The sequence below is a fragment of the Spodoptera frugiperda genome, chromosome 2, assembly GCF_023101765.2.
Source record: "Spodoptera frugiperda isolate SF20-4 chromosome 2, AGI-APGP_CSIRO_Sfru_2.0, whole genome shotgun sequence".
Taxonomy (NCBI): Eukaryota; Metazoa; Arthropoda; class Insecta; order Lepidoptera; family Noctuidae; genus Spodoptera; species Spodoptera frugiperda.
In genome coordinates this window covers 12,394,265-12,417,188 of record NC_064213.1, presented here as the reverse complement: position 1 = coordinate 12,417,188, position 22,924 = coordinate 12,394,265, and the positions used below count along the sequence as shown (strand labels likewise).

The window sequence follows — 22,924 nt, the reverse complement described above, 5'->3', positions numbered from 1 at the left end:
GTGTGATCCGCAAATTGTTGTTTCGGGTCTGGATGTCATGTGCATGTGAACCTGTATGTAAACGCACGACACAGGAAAAAGTCTAGTGTGCGACAACGTTTTAAAAAAAAGAAAGAATAGAATGCTTTCAGTATATTCTGCGCAAAATAAAGTGCTATATTAACGTCAATGGAACAAAGTACAATTAAAAGTAGGTATGTATCATGTTGTTGCGTCATATTATAGGGATATTATATAGGACCATTGCAGCTCTGACACATTATACTTTCAGTAGTCGAGTGTTGTAGACGACTCAACATGAAGCTCCCGTGCATTTTCGTGATAGTGGCACTATGTGCTACACTGTGTAACGCTCACAGGATTGCTCAACGAGAATCTTCCGTCAATATGAGGGTCAAGAGGCAAGCCATAATAAATACAGGAACAAAAAATTGCGCATCTGCACATGTTTCAACAAATAATGGACCCTGCATTCCATGTGAAGTGTAAGTAACTAATTTGATTTTTTTTTTTGTAACATCAAAATATCATAATCGTAATGTCACGCCTTTTATTCCCGAAGGGGTAGGCTGAGGTGTACATTACGGCACGTAATGTGGCTATACAATGTACACCCACTTTTCACCATTTGTGTCATAGGAGAGGGTCAGCCTATTGCCCTACACTGGGCACAATTCCAGATTCCGAGCTACCACTGAGAAATTTTCGAAAAACCGAAAAAAGCCCAGTAATACTTTGCCCGACCCAAGAATCGAACCCGAGACATCTTGTCCGGCAGTCGCACTTGAACTTATTAATCATACTTATTAAAAAAATATATACTTAGATAACAAATTGATATTGTTATTTATTTATTGAGTACATTATGATTCAATATTATTATATTTATCATCTCGATTTTCATTTCGAGATGAATTTTCGCATTTATTTATTCTTTGTTTTTTTACTAACCGATATGTATTATTGTTTTTTATTTTCAATAGTAAGTTGATACTATATTTTAAAGATGATATTGGACAATAATGAATGCCTTTTCTGTCTCAAATTATTTTAGAGAATAATTTATTTAAGGTATGTTTATTTGGATTACAGATATTTGAAAGAGAACTCAGGGACAAACAGAATAATTCCTAAGGAATGTAGCCACGTCACTGGAAGGAGCACCATCACTAATCCCTCCCACTACTCTTTATATTACGTAATATTAATAGTTCTAACAGTCCTGAATAAGAGGTACCTACTCAATTAAACATTAATTCTTATAACAATAATCTTATACGCGATTGAGTCAAATATGTTTAGTATTATATTTGGGTTTTACAAATTAATAGATTGTGTGTGTATTTAATCTTTATAAAAGTTTGATAACCCCTCGTCTGTCGGTATATGAGACACAATAGAAAACATATTGTCATAGATCTACGTTCATACATACAACTTTGTATTACATCTGGCTCAATCATGATGCATATAGACTGAGGGAAATTTACCACAAATAACACACTCAGCTTCCCTATATATGTTATAAGTTCTAAAAAGTGCTTAATGATTAAACTTAAGCTCACTAATCCCTTTTTTTGGCAACACCCAATGATAGATAGAGAATGTCCGTCTTTTATATTCAGAGAGCCTGTTTCAAAATGTCTGGATAGCCGCTATGTATGATTTTAGAACATAATTTTGTATGAAACATGAAGCGGTGGAGCACAAATGCTAAGTGTAAATATAAAATTGTTATCTGTTTAAATGCTTTAACAAATATGTGCCATTCATGTGCCTACTTACGTTAATTTTAAGATATATATTGTCACATAAGTATAGTGTACAATAAACTATGATATAAAAAGGTTTTACTTCACTTTTTATTTTTACGTTTTTCATGTGATCCGCCATTAAAACTTTATTCCAATGTTTAAGATTATAGGCTATAAAACATCACACTGCGATCAAAAACAGAGCGGCTAAAACCGCGGAAGTAGCTAGTATTTAGTACTATTAATTAAAACTTGAAGACAACATAATAAAAGGTTTACAACAAAAACATATTTACAGGAAACTTCGGTACTAAGCCTGACCAATTGTGTGTTATCATGCAATTACGTCAAAGTAGTACATGTTTATAGGTATTGACAAAATATAGAACATCTATTGTGTACATTAAATGTTAAATTTAATTAAACATTTATGAATTTTAAGTAGATACACCGTGGACTACGCTTCTCCATGTTTTCCTTTACTGTTTTTTTTTTTGAGGGGGAAAATCCTCTACCAATGTCTTCTCCCGCCTTGGGTAAAGCGAGAGGGAATGTCAGACTCTTTCTGACTAAAAACCACCCCGTTCCTACTCCTGCTTTTCGAGTCGGAGCCCCGGTAAACTGCAGCTCCGGTTCCTTTACTGCTTATCTATCCAAAGGTTGTCTGTAAGAGATCGCTTTTTGGTGATAAGACCGCCCATTGTACTATTAATTTTTAATACACTACATAAAAATACTGTCTCTGTAACAAATTTAGCAATTCCTCCTTTAGGAGTGCGAGATCAAGGTCACACTTGGGTACCAAATGTTAGTTTTTTACAAGGAGCTTTCTAATAGTTTTGACTTCTATGCAATGACTGACTGACTGATATGTAGATAATATTATATGACTGATTAATAGCCATTTACACTATTAATGGCATTTTAAGCATGGGAGAACCATACTTAGGCACGAAAGGGCCGGCTCGACCGAAGTGATGCCACGACCTCACAGAAAACCGACGTGAAAAACGCTTGCGTGAACACAACGCAAGCATTTTTCACGTCGGCGGTCACACAGCGAAACATCGCTGTGTGAGTGAGGTCACCGCGGGGTGACCACTGCGTTCAAACGGGCCTCCGCCCAATTGCCCAAACTCCCCAATTGCCCAACAATCCCTTAAATTCCTAACCCCCAATAGGTATCGCACTTGTAACGCCTCTTGTGTTTCGGCTGTCTATGGGCGGCAGCGATAGCTTACCATCAGGTGATCCGTCTGCTCGTTTACCGGCTTATATCATAAAAAATGTGTTATTCGATAATTCTGTTATATATACAATGTGATAGGGGTGAGACTTCTAACCCGTTAAGGCTGAGTACTACATCTAATTTTATCGACAAAAGTCGGGGGTCGAAGGGGTCGAATCCTCCCCTAAAAATTATGGCTATTTTAATATTTTTTTACTTTATGTGATATCAAAGGATATATGCGTCGTAGAAACAAAAAAAAAACGACGAACGGTAGCTAATAACCTTGGCTAATTCATTACTCTTTTCATACGTTTGATTATCTTTTGGGCAGAAAAAAAAATCATTTCTGAATTACTTGTACCGAAAAAATCGTTATTTTTCAATATTTTCAATTAGGGGTTCAACCCCCCGTATTATTTTTTTGTAGATAAAATTTGATGTAGTACTCAGCCTTAACGGGTTAGAAGTTCCACCCCTATCACATTGTATAATGTTGCATATTTTAAACACAAAACCAGTCTTGCGGTTTATTGTGTGGTATTGTTTAGTGTGACTCACAGGACATAATATTACCTAAAAGTACACATGAATGAACTAAAATTACTATCGTAAATAAATAATTGAATTGAAAAATATGGCACTCAACAGAACTAATCAAAAGAAAGCTCTACTAGTTTCAAGTCACGTTCATATAGTAAATAGGGCGTATATTTCAATTTCAATGTTTCACGGTATTTATTGCATAAAAGTAGTAGGTATAATATATAGAGGATTGCTATTGTTCCTGAGTACAGTACACTGCCATCTATTGGATTCCGGCTGTAGTTATAAGTAATGATGACAACGTCATAATATGCTAGAGTCGATAGTTTGGTTAGATCGCTGAAGGGGGCGTAGTGGAGCCCGTTGTGTTGACACGGTTACTGAGATGATATGTCATGGACATGCGAAAGGTCACACGAATCTATTTGCATTTCTTAAAATACTTTTAAACAGAATCCATTAAAATGTAAACAATTCTGCGTTATATGATTACTAAAATATACAGAAAGAGGTTCTTGGATTTATCTAGACTTATAAATAAAATTGGAGTGTCTGTTTGTAATATTGAAATAACCGCCTTTTACCACACCAATATTTTTTACAATTATTGTCTGTCAGTCTATCTGTCTGTTTATCTGTTTGTTCCAGCTAATATCTGAAATAGCTGGACCGATTTTGACGAGAGACTTTTATCGGCAGGTAGCTCATGTACTAAAGAGTAATTAAGTGTATTTTTATTTTAGAAAAATGAAACTAAAAAATGTATGTCCTAAAATTCATATACATACTAAGCTGATGAAATTGGGCAAAATAAAATAATATTTTATTTTGAAATTATTTTTTAATCACAAAATCTACACAAGTGAAGCCTCGGGCATCAGCTAGGCAGTATAGAATTAATATACACCTTCGAGAACATTAAATTATGTTTGAGATTCGTATAAAGAAGTTACCTTGGGTCATATGTCGTCATTCGTAGGTATATTTTGTGAAGATGAAGGTGTATGTTATGTTGTTTGTCGTGGTGTCCGCGTTGGTCTTGTGTATTGCCGACGCCAGAAACTTTACCAAGCTAGTGAAGTGCCCAGCAGGACACATACGGGTCGGTGACCGGTGCTTCACCAAAGGAGTGAGTAGTTTTATCATATTTTAACATTATTTTGGTATTATTTGTGGGTTATTTGGTACTTTCACGCGGTTTAATCATGATAAATTTGTAAAGATTTTTGTGACACATCAATGTACGGAAAAAGTCAGTTTCTGATTTAAAACTAAAGGCAGTGCTTATTTTTATAATTTATAAATTCTTTAGGTTATTAATTTATTATATTAGATAAATAATACAGATTTTGTATTGAGTTCTACGTCGTTATCTGAAAATACAGAATACGGTATATAATAAGATAATAAGAAAGGTGTGTATATAAAGTGATTACACGGTTAAGTTACTGGTTGTGCAAACCATCTGTTGTACGGAATAACTCGTTGTATAATCCACGAACTGTTGTTTCGTTTGGGTGTCACGTGTTTGTGAATTTATATGTTTGTATTCCACCTACGACGTAAGAAAAAATCCTATGAATAAAATAAAATCACGTTTTTAATAATATTGTTTGAATTGAAATTGATAAGTAACTAATTATTATTGGATATTTAATTTTATTGAGTTAATAAGGTCATCACACTTGACATTTCGTGTCTGCATCTGGTTAGGTCGGGAACCGGTTTAACACGTTTAGCGCCACGTGAATAAGTCAATATACACCATAGTGCAACTCTCTGGTTTAAAACAAACATATAAACTTTCCTTTGAATAAAAAAAAATCTCTACACATATTTATTCATAACAAGTTTTTGGATATTATAAATCTATTTGCACCAAGTAATGGGAAATTGAGTAGAACTTTGTAAATTTTAATAAAACCTACAATATTGTAACTTTGTCAGTTGTTATGTCATTATATATGTAGGTATAGTTATTCTAAAATTATGTACTACATTATGTATTGTGGTTATGCTTTGTGAATCATCAAAAGATAGTAACCATTATTCATTAACGAACTTATTATAGCTATAGCATGTTATATGAAAAATTGTTTTATTTTATAAAAAAAAAACTATAAAAAAAAATACGTTGCCCTACACTAGGATTTTCTCCTGTGCCGTGAGTGCGTTTACAAATATACAATTTCATATGCACATGATACTTAGACCCGAAACAATTTGTGAATCATAGAAAGAGTTGCTCCATGCGAGAATTTAACCCACTACAATTTGCACGGCAGCCTGCTACTCAACTACCTTGCCAATCGTGCAGTAGAAGTGAGTGAAATAACGGTTAGTGACTAAAAGATCGGCTTCTATCTCATAATGGAGCTTAAAAATTCAGTCACTTTTAAACAAAACATTCACAAAGACCAGTCCTGTAATTATAATTTTAAAGTTGATTTGAAACATAAATCTCTAATAGAATTATTAAGTTCCACAAATTATTTTTTAAATAATATATTATTGTTTAAAGAAAATATCAAAATATATTTTTTTTATTGTTCCAGATGCTGTAATCCGAGCTGATGTAATATCATGTACCTTCAATAATAAAGATGAACCGTGAACTCAATGTGTGTTGCTAACCAAAACATCACAAATTCAATATGTTGATTATTCATAAAGAACCAATAAAATCTTAATCATGATATTTTGTCTTGTTGCTTTATCCTTGAAAACCTTTATTATACAAATCGCCATTTTTAATTAAATATCTGATTTATGACACTTAAAAAGATAGCGAATTCATGTCATGCAAATACTTTTGATATAAAATTATTAGTAAAACATTTATCAGTGCTACGAAATCTCGTAGCAGTCGTAGCATTTTTCGTAGCAAACAAAAGTAAAAATTTTGTTTGCTATGCATTAGTAAGAGATTAGATTGTTTTAAGTTAATACAGTTTATTTAAAAGTCTAAAGTTGCAGTATTACGTTTGCGTTACCTTTATATGGTAAGTAAGTATTGCAATCATTGGCTATCGAACTTGGTTTATAAACCTATGGACTCAAGCAATTCTACAATCCGTTGCCTAACAAAATGGTTAGTCTATCTACATATTTTTCCACGTTCTCAATATATTTTAGAACGTCGCAGCTTCACACTTTGTCAAAATAAATTAAAAATAACTCTAACCTCATTGAAATAAGATTCAAAATAACTTGATAAAATACTTGACCATGACATGCCGTACCGTGCGGACAGTGAACACGAGCCTTTGAAGTACATTCTAGTATGAGATCTGTAATCCTGTATGATTCATAATTGTAGTAGTGTTTATAGAAGCTACCATACCTGTATGGTGTAGGCTATATGACGCAGTAACAGCAGCATCACAGGCGAGGCCAGGAGCACGAGTGCGAGGATGGCCACGCCAATCGCCAGCGTACGACGCGCCACCCATACCACCTGTCGACCTGAGGATCTGAAGACATTACTTGTTAGGATATCTAATAAATTATTTTTGACTAGCTACTTCTGCGCGGTTTCACCCGCTCTGCTTGGCTCCTATTGGTTATAGCGTGATGTATTATAGCCTATAGCCTACCTCGATAAATGCACTATTCAACACAAAAAGTATTATTCAAATCGGACCAGTAGTTCTGAAGATTAGCGCGTTCAAACAAACAAACAAACTCTTCAGCTTTATAATATTAGTATAGACTATCACATCACATCCTCATAATGTCAATGTAAGAATACTACTACGGCAAATTTTATCTGCTCGGTTACCCAAGCAAACCGGCTCCTACACAAAGTATCGCAGGTCCAATTCCTGTACAGAACAATAAAATTGTTTGTGTGTTCCTCAAATTGTTTTTCTGGGTCTGGGTTCTCTGGATGTTACGTACATATGTGAAATAATGTATTCCTAAACGCATCCAGGACAAAGGCAAATATCCCAGATTAGTATATGTGAAATTATGTACTAGTAAACTACGCACGATACGATCAAAAGTAGGGAACGTTTTTACGGGAACAAGCTTAAGGTGTATAAAATAAAACTCACCCCACTATAACCCAAAGGTCCTTTTGAACTACCCTCATCTTGTCCAGGTAAGCATACCAGTCGACATCTGTATACAAATATCTACTGATGTTAGCAGCTGTGGGTTCGATCCTCGGCTGATTCACTATAGACGCCTTTAATTCTTCAAAACTGAAAACAGAATATCATACATTTTATTAATATACAAAGATCAATATACACTTTTTATCGTGTTATTATAACCTCGTGATCAGGAATATTGGAGTTGACTAACGAGCCACAGCTCTATATAATTATCAGCAAGTTGATGTCCAAGGTTCCGTCAGCCCACCATCCAATTCCACCATATGACCATCTCGATGGCACTATTATATTGTATAGTCATCTAAGTTACATCCAATTGCCAAGTTTCATGATGATACAAGAATTAGAAATTCATATTCCTAGATTTTTTATTACATAGTAACAAAATGAGATTCATTTAGACTGTACGGTTGCCGGCTGCCGCACAACGTGTTGCGAAATCCACGAATTGTTGTTTTGGGTCTGGGTGTTAAGTGTATGTCAACTTGTATATTTGTAAACGCACCCACGACACTGGAGAAAATCTTAGTCAACGTTTTATTAAAAAGAAAAGAAATTGATCGTAATTGGAATCTTTTATGGCGTGCCTAAGATATACAATGTAATAGGGAATTGAGACTTCTAACCCGTTAAGGCTGAGTACTACATCTAATTTTATCGACAAAAATAATAATATGGGGGGTTGAACCCCTAATTGAAATTATTGAAAAATAGTGATTTTTTCGGTAAAAATAATTCACAAATGATTTTTTTTCTCACCAAAACATTATCAAACATATGAAAAAAGTTATGAATTAGTCAGCCAAGGTTATTAGCTACCGTTTGACGTTTTTTTTTGTTTCTACGACGCATACAACCTCTGATATCAAAAAAAGAAAAAAAAATATTAAAAATAGCCATAACTTTTAGGGGGAAGGGATTTGACCCTTTCGACCCCCGACTTTTGTCGATAAAATTAGATGTAGTACTCAGCCTTAACGGGTTAGAAGTCTCACCCCTATCACATTGTATACAACCTGCACATATTGTATTATGTATAAGTATAAGCAGTTAGTACATATATCATCGGCACTGGCATTGGTGCCGATACCTAGAAATAACGGTATGTCCAATTAACCAACTTTGCCGATGACTTATTCTTAAAATTCATCGCATAGTGTTTACTTTTATAATGACCCAGTCATGTCATTCAATTGGAGAAAGTAATGAGTACAGAATAGAGTTTTAATATAAATTAATCTCATTATTTTAAATTATTCTTATGTTTTTATTTATATCTATACTAATATTATAAAGCTGAAGAGTTTGTTTGCACGCGCTAATCTCAGAAACTACTGGTCTGAATTGAATAATTATTTTTGTGTTGGATAGTATATTTATCGAGGAAGGCCATTATAGGCTATAAAACATCAAGCTATAACCAATAGGAGACGAGCAGAGCGGGTAAAATCGCGCGAAAGTAGCTAGTAAAAACATAAGAATAATTTATAGTGCAGGTCAAAAATTGTATGATACTTATTTATATCTTATAGTCAGAAGCTAGAAACCAAATAAGCTAGTCTTAGCTTTCTCTGTTTATAACACAATTGTGTATTACAAACTATTTCCGATTCCAATACAAGACCCGTTAGATGTGCACAAAGAGTATTCGAGCAACAAATTGGCTCTTATCTTACCGTCTTTGAATATATTCAAACCATATGCAGAATGTTCTAGTACTCTCAAGATTTTCAATTCAAGATTCGAATTGGTAAAAGAAAATATAATTGGAATTTTCTGTTTTAAAGTCCAATGTATTAGGAAAATAAAAAGTTGTGCCTACGTAAACACATTATTGAATTCGATTGTGTATAAAACTGTTTTAGATTTTTCCTTGTATCGGCAAATCGTAAATTTTTTTTTAGAAATTATGATATTAAGCCTATATCACCGCTAACCTTACAGTGAGTGATATTAAATTATTATCATTATATATTATTCAGGCAGGTAATTAATACAACTGATATGTGCCTGCATCGTATTAGTCTATTATGATTCACTTCAATTTTATATGTCTGTCAAGTCTGTTTTTTAATTGGATCACATTCTGTGCTGCATTAATGGAAATAATAATGACATAAAAATATTTATAAAAGATAATACACGTGGTATAATAATTGTATATAATATAGTTATATAATAAAATAATAATTATAAAATGTATAATACGATACTTACAATATCAAAACTTCATTCAGCTCATCGACTTGTTTAACATTTTTTTCTGTCTCCAAATATTGTATTGTGGACCTTAAACTGTCTCTCCCAGAGTCCAAATGTGTTTGTATGTTACTTATGGCTATAGGATCCAGTTCTTCTATGTGTATGTAGTAGGAATGTGACGTCAGAGCTAAGGACAACTCCTCTCTGGATCTTAAAAGGTCGGCGCATGCTGATAACTGTCTGAAAAGAATATTGTTTGAAAATGTTACTAGTTTACTTAGACTAGTGGTTCTTGTGAATTCTTAATGAGATTCACCAATGACATAAAGCGTTATTTTTTAGTCAATCTTCTTTAAAATTATTCAGTAATGGCTGATATTCATAAAAAATCTCAATCACAATATATCGATAAAGATTGACTTTAGATATTAATTGTATGGGATTTCTTTGGAGTCGAGAAATTTTGGATTGTGATTAGTTATTCATCTCGGTCCATAAAATATACTCATACGGACAAATTCATAAGACCGCTTAATATTTTTATAGCAGTTTTTTCAAATGACGGTGTAAACTAATTAAGTTCTTTCTGTTGAGCCATCTCCTTTATTTGATTTTGTAGTCAGAAATGTAATATTTTTGTTAATTATTCCATATATTTATTTAAAACACTCTAAAATTATATTTTTAAACATTACTTATAAAAATAAAAACAAAATAACATGTATTAGGGTTGAAGTCCACCTATGATTAATATTAATATGGACATTTAAAGAAATTGTGCAATAATAAATTAACCTACACGGATAAACCAACAAATCTTACTGTGTTATTGACTCATAATGACTTGTCGTCTTAATATATCAGGTTTGTTGGCTACAATAGTCCTGTCAGTGATGATAGATCGATCCCAGTTGATATGGCCGTTTTCGAGAACTGGATCGGGCGCATCTTGTAATAAATAACAAACTAATGATAATCTTTCTTATTACCTACTCACTAGCTTCTGCCAGCGGTTTCGCCCATGGTTCTATGGGATAAACAGTCTCCTATGTTTTATTCCAGATCATAATCTATCCCTATTCAAAATTTCATCCCGATCACTTCAGCCATTTTGTCGTGAGTTGAGTATGACACACATCACAAACATTCGCATTTATAATATTAGTAAGACTATTATAATAATAACATCACGTGTGCCTGCCTACATTTAAATGAATATAAACTTTACAACTAATATAATAATATCTACTTTCTTAGAACTCAATTAAATACTTCTGGAACTCATCGGTCACGCATATATTGAATATAGTGCATATGACGACCAAATGTAAGGTTGTTGCTATTTTTTAAGGGAAAAAACCCATGTAATTACTCCTGGATGCTCCCTGGATGAGGCAAGAGGGCGTGTCAGGTTCTCACTAAAACTACTCCGTTTCAACTCCTGCTCCGAGCCGTGCCGTGATAATTTTTTGCGCATAATCCGCAACCCCGACCGAGCGTCGATTCTAGTGAGCCCCGTCTGTTGTGATAGCTGTTGTGGTCTGATAGCTTTTTGAGGTGTGCGTGGTGGGTTTTAACTTTTAGTCATAGATGATTGATTTCTGTTTAAACCTGCATTTCCAGGTAAATATTTTTGTTTACACCAATTGCGCCATGTTATTCGACAATAAGTAGGTTAACACTAAGCACTTGTTTTCTTTTTTCTCTACACAACAATGAATCACCCAACGTCGGGCTTTGCCGGAGCGTGTTTCATGGGTGTCTACAAGGCCCGAGTGAATAGGTTGTTTATGAGCAGACCAGGCGAGATAATGGCCAAACGACGACAGATCAAATATAAAAACAAAACGGATTACCTGATGGTAAGCAATCGGCTCCGCCTATAGATATGGATACCCACAACAACTGAAGAGTCCCCACGTGAGAAATACATGACCAATCAAATGTTAAAATATTGCTAACAAATTACTGTAGCTAAAGGCGCAAATTGTGTGTTTCTTTGATATGCTCTTTTAGCCTAGCTTTTACCTTTTATTAATATAATACTGTGACACACCTAAACGAAAAATATGTGACGGGCACAGTTTAACATTATTTATTTATTAATTATTATATTTAATCAATTAATCAAATTACTAACTATTTTATAATTAGTATGTACCATAAATTAATATGTACCATAAAACTAAATTAGTATGTACGGTACCATAAAACTTATAATATTATTCAATCAAATTTTGAAGTTTAGCTTACACATAAATAAAGCATAAATTATTTTGCAGCTTAAGTTCGAGGCGATAATAAATCTTGCTAAGCTATTGTAATTGTCAATGTCAACACATAATATAGGTAATTGAAAACCAAAAAAATATGTATGAAACCAAGTTAACACCCATAAAAACCCATAAAAACCTTTGTACCTCTACTCAGTAAACGGCACTAAACGACATAATACGTAGTTCATAGGTCGTACATACGTAAAATTTACGAGAAATCTTTTGTTATGTGAAATAACATGGCACAAACAAAAATATTTACAGGGAAATCTAATTTTAATGGCAATTGGTATACGGTTTAGTTTTGTAATAACATTCTAATTGGGGTTTTTCTGTTTTCAATATTCTACGCAAACGTTTATCTAGTAAGGTTTGTTTACAATTTTGATTCCCCGAAGAGTTCGATATAGGAAGACTGCATACCTATTGCTCTCGTGGTAATTAAATGTTACAAAGTACCATTCAAGACCCATGAATTAAAAAAATAACGTTCGCCTATACTTCCTAATTAAGGCCCTACCAGAGATTCATGGTTCGATAGTAGCTGTTGCTCCTATTCTATCCATCATAATTAATTCTATTAAAACTTATAAGTCATCTTAATAATCACTACTAATGATATGACTTGAAACTCTGTTTGTGTGTGTGTGCGTGAGTGAGAGAGAGAGATAGGGGGGGTGTACTACACACTGTTTTAAATTCCATTCTCACAAACATTAGACTTTGTACTAAGTCTAGATAGTTTTTAAAAGCAAAGTTTACATGAAAACAACACGTGGTTGCTTGTTTTAAACTGTTCAATCGCATAGCTACATAGAGCATGTTATTACTCCTTCATTTTAAGTAAATTAATGGCTTCAACTCCTTCCAATAAACCTCAACCCAAACTTAAATATGTCATTTACCGAATAGATTTTTTTTCCGTAACCATACTTTAAGACACTTTTGGATTTGCTTAATATTAGGGTTTTAATGTTTTCAGGTATACTATAAAATAAAGGTTTATTTTACTGAAACTCTAAAATTATAGCCAGTATTTGGACACAAGCTATACAATAAAGTTGATACTAATGACTTGCCATATATCCGTTAAAGTGGATTTACCTCTACCTTCCCACAAATAGTCAACATTCACACAGGAAATTACGAAAACCCCTATAAAATTCAAAGCAACATAGTCCTTATCCTCACCTCCATAAGGACGATGTAGTACTTTTCACATTCCTCGCAACGTTTAGAAGTAATAGTGTATTAATTTCTTCGTACACTCTCGTCCTTTTGAAAGCCTCCGCTTTCAGATTCCTGAAATATAGAAAAGGGGAATGAAAAATAATTGCCCTCTTTAATCATCTTCATTAGTGACATTAAAACTATAAAATAACATTTCAGTAAAAAAAAAATAGTTACAGAGCGTCAAAACTCTTTGTGTGAACTTGTGTGTTTGTAAACGCATCCACGACACAGGAGATAATCCTAGAGTTGGACACGTTTTTAAAAAAATAACAAAAAAAAAAGAAAAGTACGATAATTTAGGATTGTTTTTCAATAATTTTATTTCCTTGGAAGATAAGTAAGTGCATTTATTCACGAATTTATTAAGCACATGCTTAAGATTACATCACGCATAATATGTATACAATTATACATATTGTACTACATACACGATCAGCAATATTACGTTTATTAAGAATTTTCCTCAGCCAAAAATAAATTGTTACATTTTTTTAACACTCAAAGATAATCAACACAAAGATTCTGGAAAGTAAACGAAAGAAGTATGACATCACAACCAGCTTTTTATTTTACTATGCATATCAATATTACGCTTGCAAAGCCGGTGAGAGAAAAATATAAATAGATAAGCTTTTGTTTATCCATGTTGTGTGCTTATTAACAAAATCATTGCAAAAATACCGTTTGTATTTATTTTATCGAGTTAAATGGTAATCTGAAAATAAGTAAATGTGTTTGATTTTCTGATGTTTTAACTTTGTACAAATAAATGAGTATATTTGGCATTACATTTTTAGTACAGAATAAAACACATATTTAGATTTTTCTAACAAGTTAGTTGTATTAGAATGAACGTATATTTATGCAAAAATTTTACAATTTCTCGTGACTTCCTATGTCTCATACATTTCATCATATTCTAACCTTCACGTTTAAGACAGATTCTATATGTCATACAACCACATAATGTTTAATTAAATAACTTTTTGGTGAATTCTGTCCGTAGGAAATATTTGTTATAAACCCAATAATCCAATAAAGAGACTATCTGAGTAATAGCGAAAAGTTCGCATAATACACCTAAATGTTCACGCCCTTTGCCCGCATTGCGTATAAAACATTTTGAGTAGAGTCCCTATAGAAATCAGCTTTATATTCTGCTTCATATCAAATACTGATCTCAGAGATTTATATTAAATTCCTCTATGAAAGTATCCAGACATGTTGACTGTATTATTCATGTTCAATATCATTAAACACCCTTGTGAACACCCTTTTCAATTTGGTACCTTTACACAGTCTTATTTGTAATGAAACTTCATTTTTTTCACATTGAAACAATACTTTGTGTAATCCACATAGGATACACACTACACATGAATTGAATGCACTCATAGCTCATGAGCAGATCCTAGAGTGAAACAACGATTTAAAAAGTTTTACAATTAAAAACAAACCATTTTAATCACATGCACAAAAATAATCACCTGTAGATTTCATATAAATCAAGACTATAATAAAATTGGGCCATTAAAGTCATTTTTATCAAATCTCTCGGTCACACTTATGCCAGTTGTGCCGGATTGTCACATTATTTTTTGACATGACAGTTCGCACTTTTGTAATGGCCCGACTATAGTTTCAAGTTTACAGTAGGTAGCAAAGCAGTCATTCACCCAGTCACTGCACTAAATAACGGTACAATGACTCAAGACCGGATCGAGGTCTGAGTGACAAGGTCAACAGGTTCTTATAATATATATTAAAGTTATTAATTAAGAGATACTTACTTGATATTTAAAAGATCTTCCCTAAAATGGCTGCATGAAAAGATTACAATGCATTTTATTAACCTCTTTAATTATCGCAATTTTATAGGGGAAGGAATGGGTGAACATGGGTAATGGTTTTTAGTGCACCTAAAAGGTTTATGCGTAAAAGGAAGATGCGGTGGACTGTCTTAATACATATCTCATTTTGCGATCGCTTCCTAAAAACCTTTGGATGGATTGGAACTATCAGTACTGCTTCGGTAATCCGAAAATGGAGAATTTTGATTATAAGAAAGATTTATAAGTATACTTAGTAGCTTATTAATATTATAAACTAGTTGCCCGGCAAACTTCGTACTGCCTCAAACATTTTTTCTCACCTTTCAAACCTTCCCTGGACTTCCACAAATAATTCAAGACCAAAATTTACCAAATCGGTTTAGCCGTTCTCGAGTTTTAGCGAGACTAACGAACAGCAATTGATTTTTATATACATAGTTATATAGATATAGATTCGAAAGCTTTTGGTGTGTATGCATGTTACTCAATCATGTCAAAACGGCTAAAGAGATCGGGATGGAATTTGGATCAGACAGATAGCTTAAGGTAACACGTGAGTTTAATTTTATACCACAGGAACGTCAGCGAAACCGCTATTAGAAGCTAGTAGAGAAAAATATCCCTTAATTAATAAACAGGTAAAATCACATTAGTCATACCAATGCGTATTTATTTCTTGGTATTCTTGGAATTAAGGGGACCTGATGACCATACCTGTACCTATAAGGTCGTTATGGTGAACGCAATCAATACTAATACCGCACAACATGAATATTAACGACTAGTATCTGTAGCCTATCGACCAATAACGAATCTGACTGTTATTTGAAAATATTGGAGCACGCTACCTCGATTCTGAAGAGTGTATTGACTTTAGATTCGCACTTGGATCCAATACAGAGTTGTTGATTTTAATTTCTAACTGAGTTAAAAAAGGTAGAAGATTCTCAATTTGTATTTTTATACCTTTTCTCTGTAATAAAAGCTGTAACGGCTTATCACAGAGAAATGGGCAAAAGCGGTCGCTAAATATTTCGGACCTAAGTGTAGTCCCGTAACGAGAATGAGGATTATAGCAAAATCCCTTAATCTTTTTATAAATGAGGAGGATTGCTATTGCTCCTGCGTACACTGCCATCTATTGGATTCCGGCTGTAGTTGTAAGTAATGATGACAACGACATAATATCCTTGAGTCATTAGTTCGGTTAGGTCGCTGAAGGGGGCGTAGTTGAGTCATGGACATGATGCGATAGCCGACGCGACGGCACGAAATCGTGCAATGATTTTAATTCATAATCAAAACTGAATTTTCGACGCGACATAATATATGTATATGAGTATTTTTCTAGGACTTACTATAAAGTCATCAAATGGTCCTGAATGTCAGGAACACTGGTGAGCTGATCAGCAAACGTCGTAAACGCTTCTTGGAGAGCGCTTCTGAAAGCAAAGGAAAACCAGTCATATAAAATAATATATTGAGTTCAAATTACGAGAAGTCCTAAGTGCGACTACTGAACGAGGGGCTTGTCTCGGTCTCACTCTCATCGTTACATTTTATAATATTTTATGTGACTTTCTTTTGACTGTGAAAAAGACTCAAGAGAATTGGCTATCGATTTTTCCACAAATACAAAATACATGCTAAAGATGATATTTTGTAAACAAATACCGAGAAATTCTCAGAAAAAATATAAAAGATTTGGGACGTTGTCACGGCGACCCATGAATAGATATACTTATGTAGGTAAAATATACGATACATAAATTATTATTTTCGTTGGGTAACCAAATACTTAATTATTGTCAGTTTTCCAGAGCAGGAAAATAATTGTCATAAAATATTCATTATACATAAACATAGATATATTATGTAAGATTATATTACTATGTATATAGATACTGGGTATGTCCTCGGCATGGCTTAGGTGTTGGAGTGTCATGCTTCGGCACGAATGGGTCGGCTCGACCGGAGGCACGGACCACGGCCTCACAGAAAACCGACGTAAAACTACGATTACGTTGTGTTTCGTAATCAGTGAGGTTATCTGAGGCTCAATTATCCCCCTAATCTAATTGTCCCCATACCTAATATCCTAAAATCAAGACACACCTTTTGTGGTGACTAACTCATAAACTGCACACTCGAAACTACACGTAACTTTACTACAAGATTAGGCTTGAGATCTCTAGCCCGAAATTGACTAGTGATAATGAATCTTTATAGTTTTGGTTTAAAAACCTCGAAGTTACAATCGTGAAAACCTGGTATTCAACACATACCTGCCTAACAAACGTAGAATTTATGAAAAATCCCACAGCATTGAAAATATTGACAAGCAGATGTGTATTCAATCGAGAACAAAGGCTGATTAATATTATTTCTCATTGAATAGGTAAACGGGAAAACCCATACCATATTTATATTAAAATTAAAAAGCCCATGAAATCAATATTCAAGGAAAATGCAAAATGTTCAATCAAATGCACGTAGGTATATTAAGTTTTTCAAAAACTATTTCTTCTAACTCAAATTACAAAAGTGAAGCTACTAGCGCGGCTTTTTGGTGATTTGCGGATTGGGGATTAAAATTAGTCCACCCTTTAATGCATCAGTATATATGTGGTAACGATTAATCACTTACACATCCAATGCTGATGATTTGAGCAGGTACTCGCTGATGATCTGTCTCTCATCCTGAAGACTGACGATGAGATCCCCCATTAGCAAGATTGTGTTTACCTGTATAAAAATTAAAAATCTATTTAGTCCGTCAGTTAGGTAATGAAAAAATTTTAGACACGTATATTTTTATTTTGTTATATAAGATAACGATACTTAGATAAAACGAATCAAAGTTTAGAAGTACGTTGTTTCGCAAATACGTCATTTCTACGTATAAAACGTGTCTAGAAGTGAAGTTAATTTCAAATCAATATATTATATCTTCGAAAGTATTTGTTTCCGTAAGAAAATAAAAAATACTTATCTAATATTTTAAAATAATCTACAAGACGGACATTAAAATAAAAATTAGTCGTCTACCCTATTGTAAATAGATAAAACAACTACAAACAAAAAGACTAACACCTTGTTTACGTCATTTGTCTCCCATGAAAACACTTATATACTTAAAATTGTATTATAATGTATTAGAATAAAACCGCAAGGATTTAGGACAATAACATAACATATTTCTACTTTGAATTAAGAAGTCATAACAAGCGAAATACTTAGGCAGTTGTCCCACCGGCAACGATGAATGATGATTTAAGTGTGGGAGAGCCATGCTTCGGCACGAATGGGCCGGCTCGACCGGAGTGATACCACGACCTCACAGAAAACCGACGTGAAACAACGCTTGCGTTGTGTTTCGTTGTGTGAGTGAGGTTACCGGAGGCCCAATTCCCCCTTCCCAATCTTCCCCATCCCCGATTCCCGAACAACAACCCTTTAATTCCTAACTCCCAAAAAGCCGACAACGCACTTGTAACGCCTCTGGTGTTTCAAGTGTCCATGGGCGGCGGCGATTGCTTACCATCAGGTAATACGTCTGCTCGATTGCCGGCTTGCTCCATAAAAAAAAAAAAAAAAAATGAACGAGTAACGAGTAGAGCTAGAACTAGAAACGAGTTAAGCGAGACCTGGCGAGCGAGTGTGTAGTTCTGATATTTGTGTAGCTCGGCTATAAGCGAGTGTGCGAGTGAGGCGGGCGAATTCTCGCACTACGATACGCACTGTAGAGAAATGACCACTGGTTGCTCGCTCGGCGTGAGTTTTAATCGCTTGGCGAGTGTCGCCGAGCGAGTGTTATCTTTCATAGCTCTTGTCGCTCAGCGACAAACTAGTGAAGCGAGCACTCGCCGGCAGTGTGAACAGTCAGCGATCAACTATTTGTATATGCATCTCTTTTGCTTACACGGAAAGTATATCTATTGTACGTTTCTTGAGCGAGAAAATAGCCGATAGTTAGTCGTTCACTCGCCGTTGGTGGGACAACTGCCTAAGGTAGTAAATATTTCCTTGAACGTAGAGAACTTGAACATAGAAAAAGTAGTAATTAATCGGAAACATAAATGTCAACAAAGCCTTTTTGAGGGGGAAAATTCATCCAATGACTTCTCCCGCCCTGGGCGAAGCGATAGGTCAGACTCTTACGGACTAAAAACCACCATGATCCTGCTTTTCGAACCGAAGTCCCGGTAACCCGCTAGGCAGCCCGCAGCGTCAACAAAGTCTACGTACGTAAATGGTAAATTTAATTTTACAATAATAAGTATCTTCCTTCCTACTAAAGCTATTCTTAGTTCAACGCAAAGGTATTGTCTGGTGACGTATGTAGATACTGGCATTCATTAAAGAATATTTTATTTACAAATTCTTTAGAACCTTATGGTCAAACTAAGATATCCACGTTGACCGCATATACCGCAGTAGATCTCCAATGGCATGTATCCTCAAACAATTAATGTACTAAGAGAACGAGGATAAATGTAGTAAACAAAGTGCAGGCGTAAATTGTTATTGTAAATTAAGTATTAAGGAAGTTTGATCCAAAAACAATTAAATGTTGCATGAATGGGAATAATCCATTGCTAACGTATACTGCATAAATTGTATGCATGTTTGGATTGACATGTAATCTGTAGATTGATGAATCAAGGCAAAAAAAGAATGACTGCATATACATAATGTATTCATCTGCAAAAAAAAACGGATATACGGGCCATGTATATTATTTCGAATTCGTACATTACATAGTTACGTGTATTAATAGTATGAGAGGAATCCTTAGTCAAACAGTTTGATACCAGTACCACTTTTTTTTGAGGGAGCAAATCCTCCAATTACTTCTCCCGCTTTGGGCGACGCGAGGAATGTCAGACTCTTACTGACTAAAAACCACCCCGTTCCTACTCCTGCTTTTCGATTCGGAGCCCCGGTAACCCACTAGGCAGTCCGCAGCTCCGGGTCGATACCAGTACCATACGGGCTTATTCCTGGTTACTGATTAATAACAAAGTTGGTGTTTAATTATGTTTTGTAGGTACTTTTAATATACATTAGGTACATGCGGTCGAAATCGTAGACTTAGTTGGCACTTAAACCGACATGTTTGGGTTTTTCGCTCTTCACGGGGTTTTTTCGACACATGATAAACAGTGCAGTAAGTAAAAACCAAGGCTCGCAAAGTGTAGAAAAACAATTTAAATGAGGTAGGTATAGTAATATTGACAGCAATTAACTATTTAAAGTTGTATGGATTTTTGTGATCATTGCTGTTGTCAGAGAGAGAGAGAGATAGAGAGAGAGATGAGATTAGACCATAACATACTGTCATACAATAATTAGTAGTTAGTTATTTATCTCAATAACTTTTAAACCTTATTACCATTGTTATAAGAGTGTTATTTACCTCAGTATCCAGATAAAGTGAGGAGTCTAAAGTCTGTGAGAGCTGGGCCATGTTGGAGCAGTTCTGGATGACCAGGGCCACGTGCGGCACGAAGCACACTATCAACATCTGCAGCAGGAATATTCTCCGACCCCGTCTGTAAGAGAACGTTTTCTTACAAAATCTTTCTATTGGTACCAGATTCGGAAAATCGGCAATGTGAAACAATGTTCCTTAGAAAACAGGTCCAGAATGTACTGTCCAGAATAATACTGCAGATAACCAAGAATGATCATCGACCCGGATCATATTCAAAACTAGACCTGCCTGATCCAGAGCTGCGGACTACCTAGCGGGTTTACCGGGGCTCCGGCTCGAAGGGCAGAAGTAGGAACGGGGTGGTTTTTAGTCAGTAAGAGTCTGACACTCGCCTCGCTTCGCCCAAGGCGTGAAAAGTATTTAGATGATTTTCACCCCTTAAAAAAAGTCAAAACTAGACCAAGATATCTCAACAAAAAAACAAATTAGTAAAAGTACCTACATTAGAAATAAACAATCCAGAAAATTCCATTCCTTTTTCCAATTCTAGAACAAAAACCTACAGTGTAGATAGATAACTAAGATAACAATACCTGACATACACACTTATATTACGACTACACAAAGGAGGTAATAATAATACTCAATAAACTTAGTTACAACTTTCTCGCGAACTATGAATAATTTGATATCTGCTCTTTGTTCAGAAACTATCGTAGTACAAAGGATATGCTTTCGAGTTAATTTCTATTTCCATAATGTTATGTAGTTATTGCACGTAGTTTAGGAAGTTAGATTTCTTAAATAAAAATAAGTATTTACAATTTAATCAAAACCAAATAGCGGAAACAACCGGTGGACTGAACAAAAGGCCAAATTCAAAGGAAATACAAGCTAGTAATCTACGAGAAACTGCCATGAACCGCGTTAAATGATGAAATCTTGTATAGGGGCTGAGATCTACTTCAATGGAATCAATGAGTTAATGAGATAAGTTAATTTGAGCCTGTCTAAAAAATAAATAAACTGGAATTAAACTAATAATGATAATAACGTTCGGTTATCAAATATCTCGGAACTTGTAACACACAAAACAATATGAATGGTGTTGCGGTTTCAATTTAATCGTATTCCTTAGGGGTACCTAAACATAGTGGTTCTATTCATTACTGACACATCGATAATTTCAAGTAATTCATACATGACTACTACATATCACCATTCAAACCTTTCCTAGTTCGACACAAATTAAGTAATTGCAGTTAATAAGGATAGGTATATCCTTGTAACTATTTCAAGAAGTTTAAGTACCTATGTGTAAGTAACCTCAAAATAGGTCAATCACCTTATGGTGCATGGTGGTTACTACTTAATCATTACATAGGTATTCACTAATTATTAATTTATTATGACGTGCTTAATGTTTATGTAGGTACATACTTTGAAAAGGTTTTTGGCGATGACTATGTGGAGATGTACACATGGACATTATGAAATTTAAAACCCTATTCTGTTCTATGTCTCTACCCCACACACTGAGCCGACCAAAGTCAGACCCGTGCGTACTATGGCGCATCACGTTCCACGCGCGCCTTAAAGAGCAATCATACCACCATAGACGGAGCCCAGTAGGGCTGTTGCCCAACCCAGAACTGCGGACTAGCTTGTTACCGAGGTTCCAGCTCGAAAAGCAGGAGTAGGAACAGGGTGGTTTTTAGTCAGTAGGAGTCTGACTCTCCTTCTCGCCTAATCCTAGACGGTAGAAGTTAGTGGATGATTTTTTACCTGCAAAAATAAAAGCGCTGCGGGAACTTCGTAGAGCCTTAGGCGGTCTTATGGCTTTTGGAGGTGCTGCGCAGATGGGGCCTTCTAGGGCCAATGTCCGGCGCAGGTTACGGGAAAAGCTCAGTAAGTAACCCCGGCACAGATCGGAGCAGGAGTTGGAACAGCGTGCTTTTTAGTCAGTAAGAGTTAGCCTTGGGTAAAGCCAGAGGAGCCGTTTGATTCTCTCCACTCAAAAAACTCTCAGGTAAATACTGTGTTGAGGTGAAATTAGGTACGTCACCAAAGGAATCGCAAAGGTATAACTAGGAATCACATTATGATTTTGTAAATTACCTGAATTTAGAACATAGTATTCATTATTTGTTACTTACTACGCAGTGATTTACCTATACTATAGCCTAGATAAATAATTGATTTCATTGAAACATAAATTAAAGTTTAAATTAAAATAAACCATTTGCGGTTAATTTAATTACGCAGGTACTCAGTACATTAAGGATTTGAGGAAAA

The 22,924-nt window shown here is 34.7% G+C and overlaps 1 protein-coding gene and 2 long non-coding RNA genes across 6 annotated transcripts in view; 2 read left to right on the top strand and 1 right to left on the bottom strand.

Moving 5' to 3' along the window:
• The window catches only part of LOC118269309 (uncharacterized), a 79,517-nt gene that overhangs the window by 19,924 nt on the left and 36,669 nt on the right, over nt 1–22,924 (bottom strand). For 2 of the 4 annotated variants that reach the window (XM_035584353.2, XM_035584355.2), the window contains 8 exons: nt 20,612–20,747; nt 17,840–17,937; nt 16,551–16,634; nt 15,151–15,180; nt 13,319–13,429; nt 9,867–10,091; nt 7,587–7,736; nt 6,872–7,001 (listed from right to left, as the gene is read on the bottom strand). In XM_035584353.2, the coding sequence (XP_035440246.2) occupies nt 6,872–7,001; nt 7,587–7,736; nt 9,867–10,091; nt 13,319–13,429; nt 15,151–15,180; nt 16,551–16,634; nt 17,840–17,937; nt 20,612–20,747 (964 nt within the window). The remainder of the gene's footprint in view (nt 1–6,871; nt 7,002–7,586; nt 7,737–9,866; nt 10,092–13,318; nt 13,430–15,150; nt 15,181–16,550; nt 16,635–17,839; nt 17,938–20,611; nt 20,748–22,924) is intronic. The other 2 variants (XM_035584354.2, XM_050700469.1) reach the window with 2 other exon arrangements.
• Nucleotides 147–1,853, top strand: LOC118269311 (uncharacterized). The gene is made up of 2 exons (XR_004783099.2): nt 147–485; nt 1,093–1,853. It is a non-coding gene; the product is annotated as an uncharacterized LOC118269311 (long non-coding RNA).
• On the top strand, nt 4,332–6,226 carry LOC118269310 (uncharacterized). The gene is made up of 2 exons (XR_004783098.2): nt 4,332–4,657; nt 6,084–6,226. It is a non-coding gene; the product is annotated as an uncharacterized LOC118269310 (long non-coding RNA).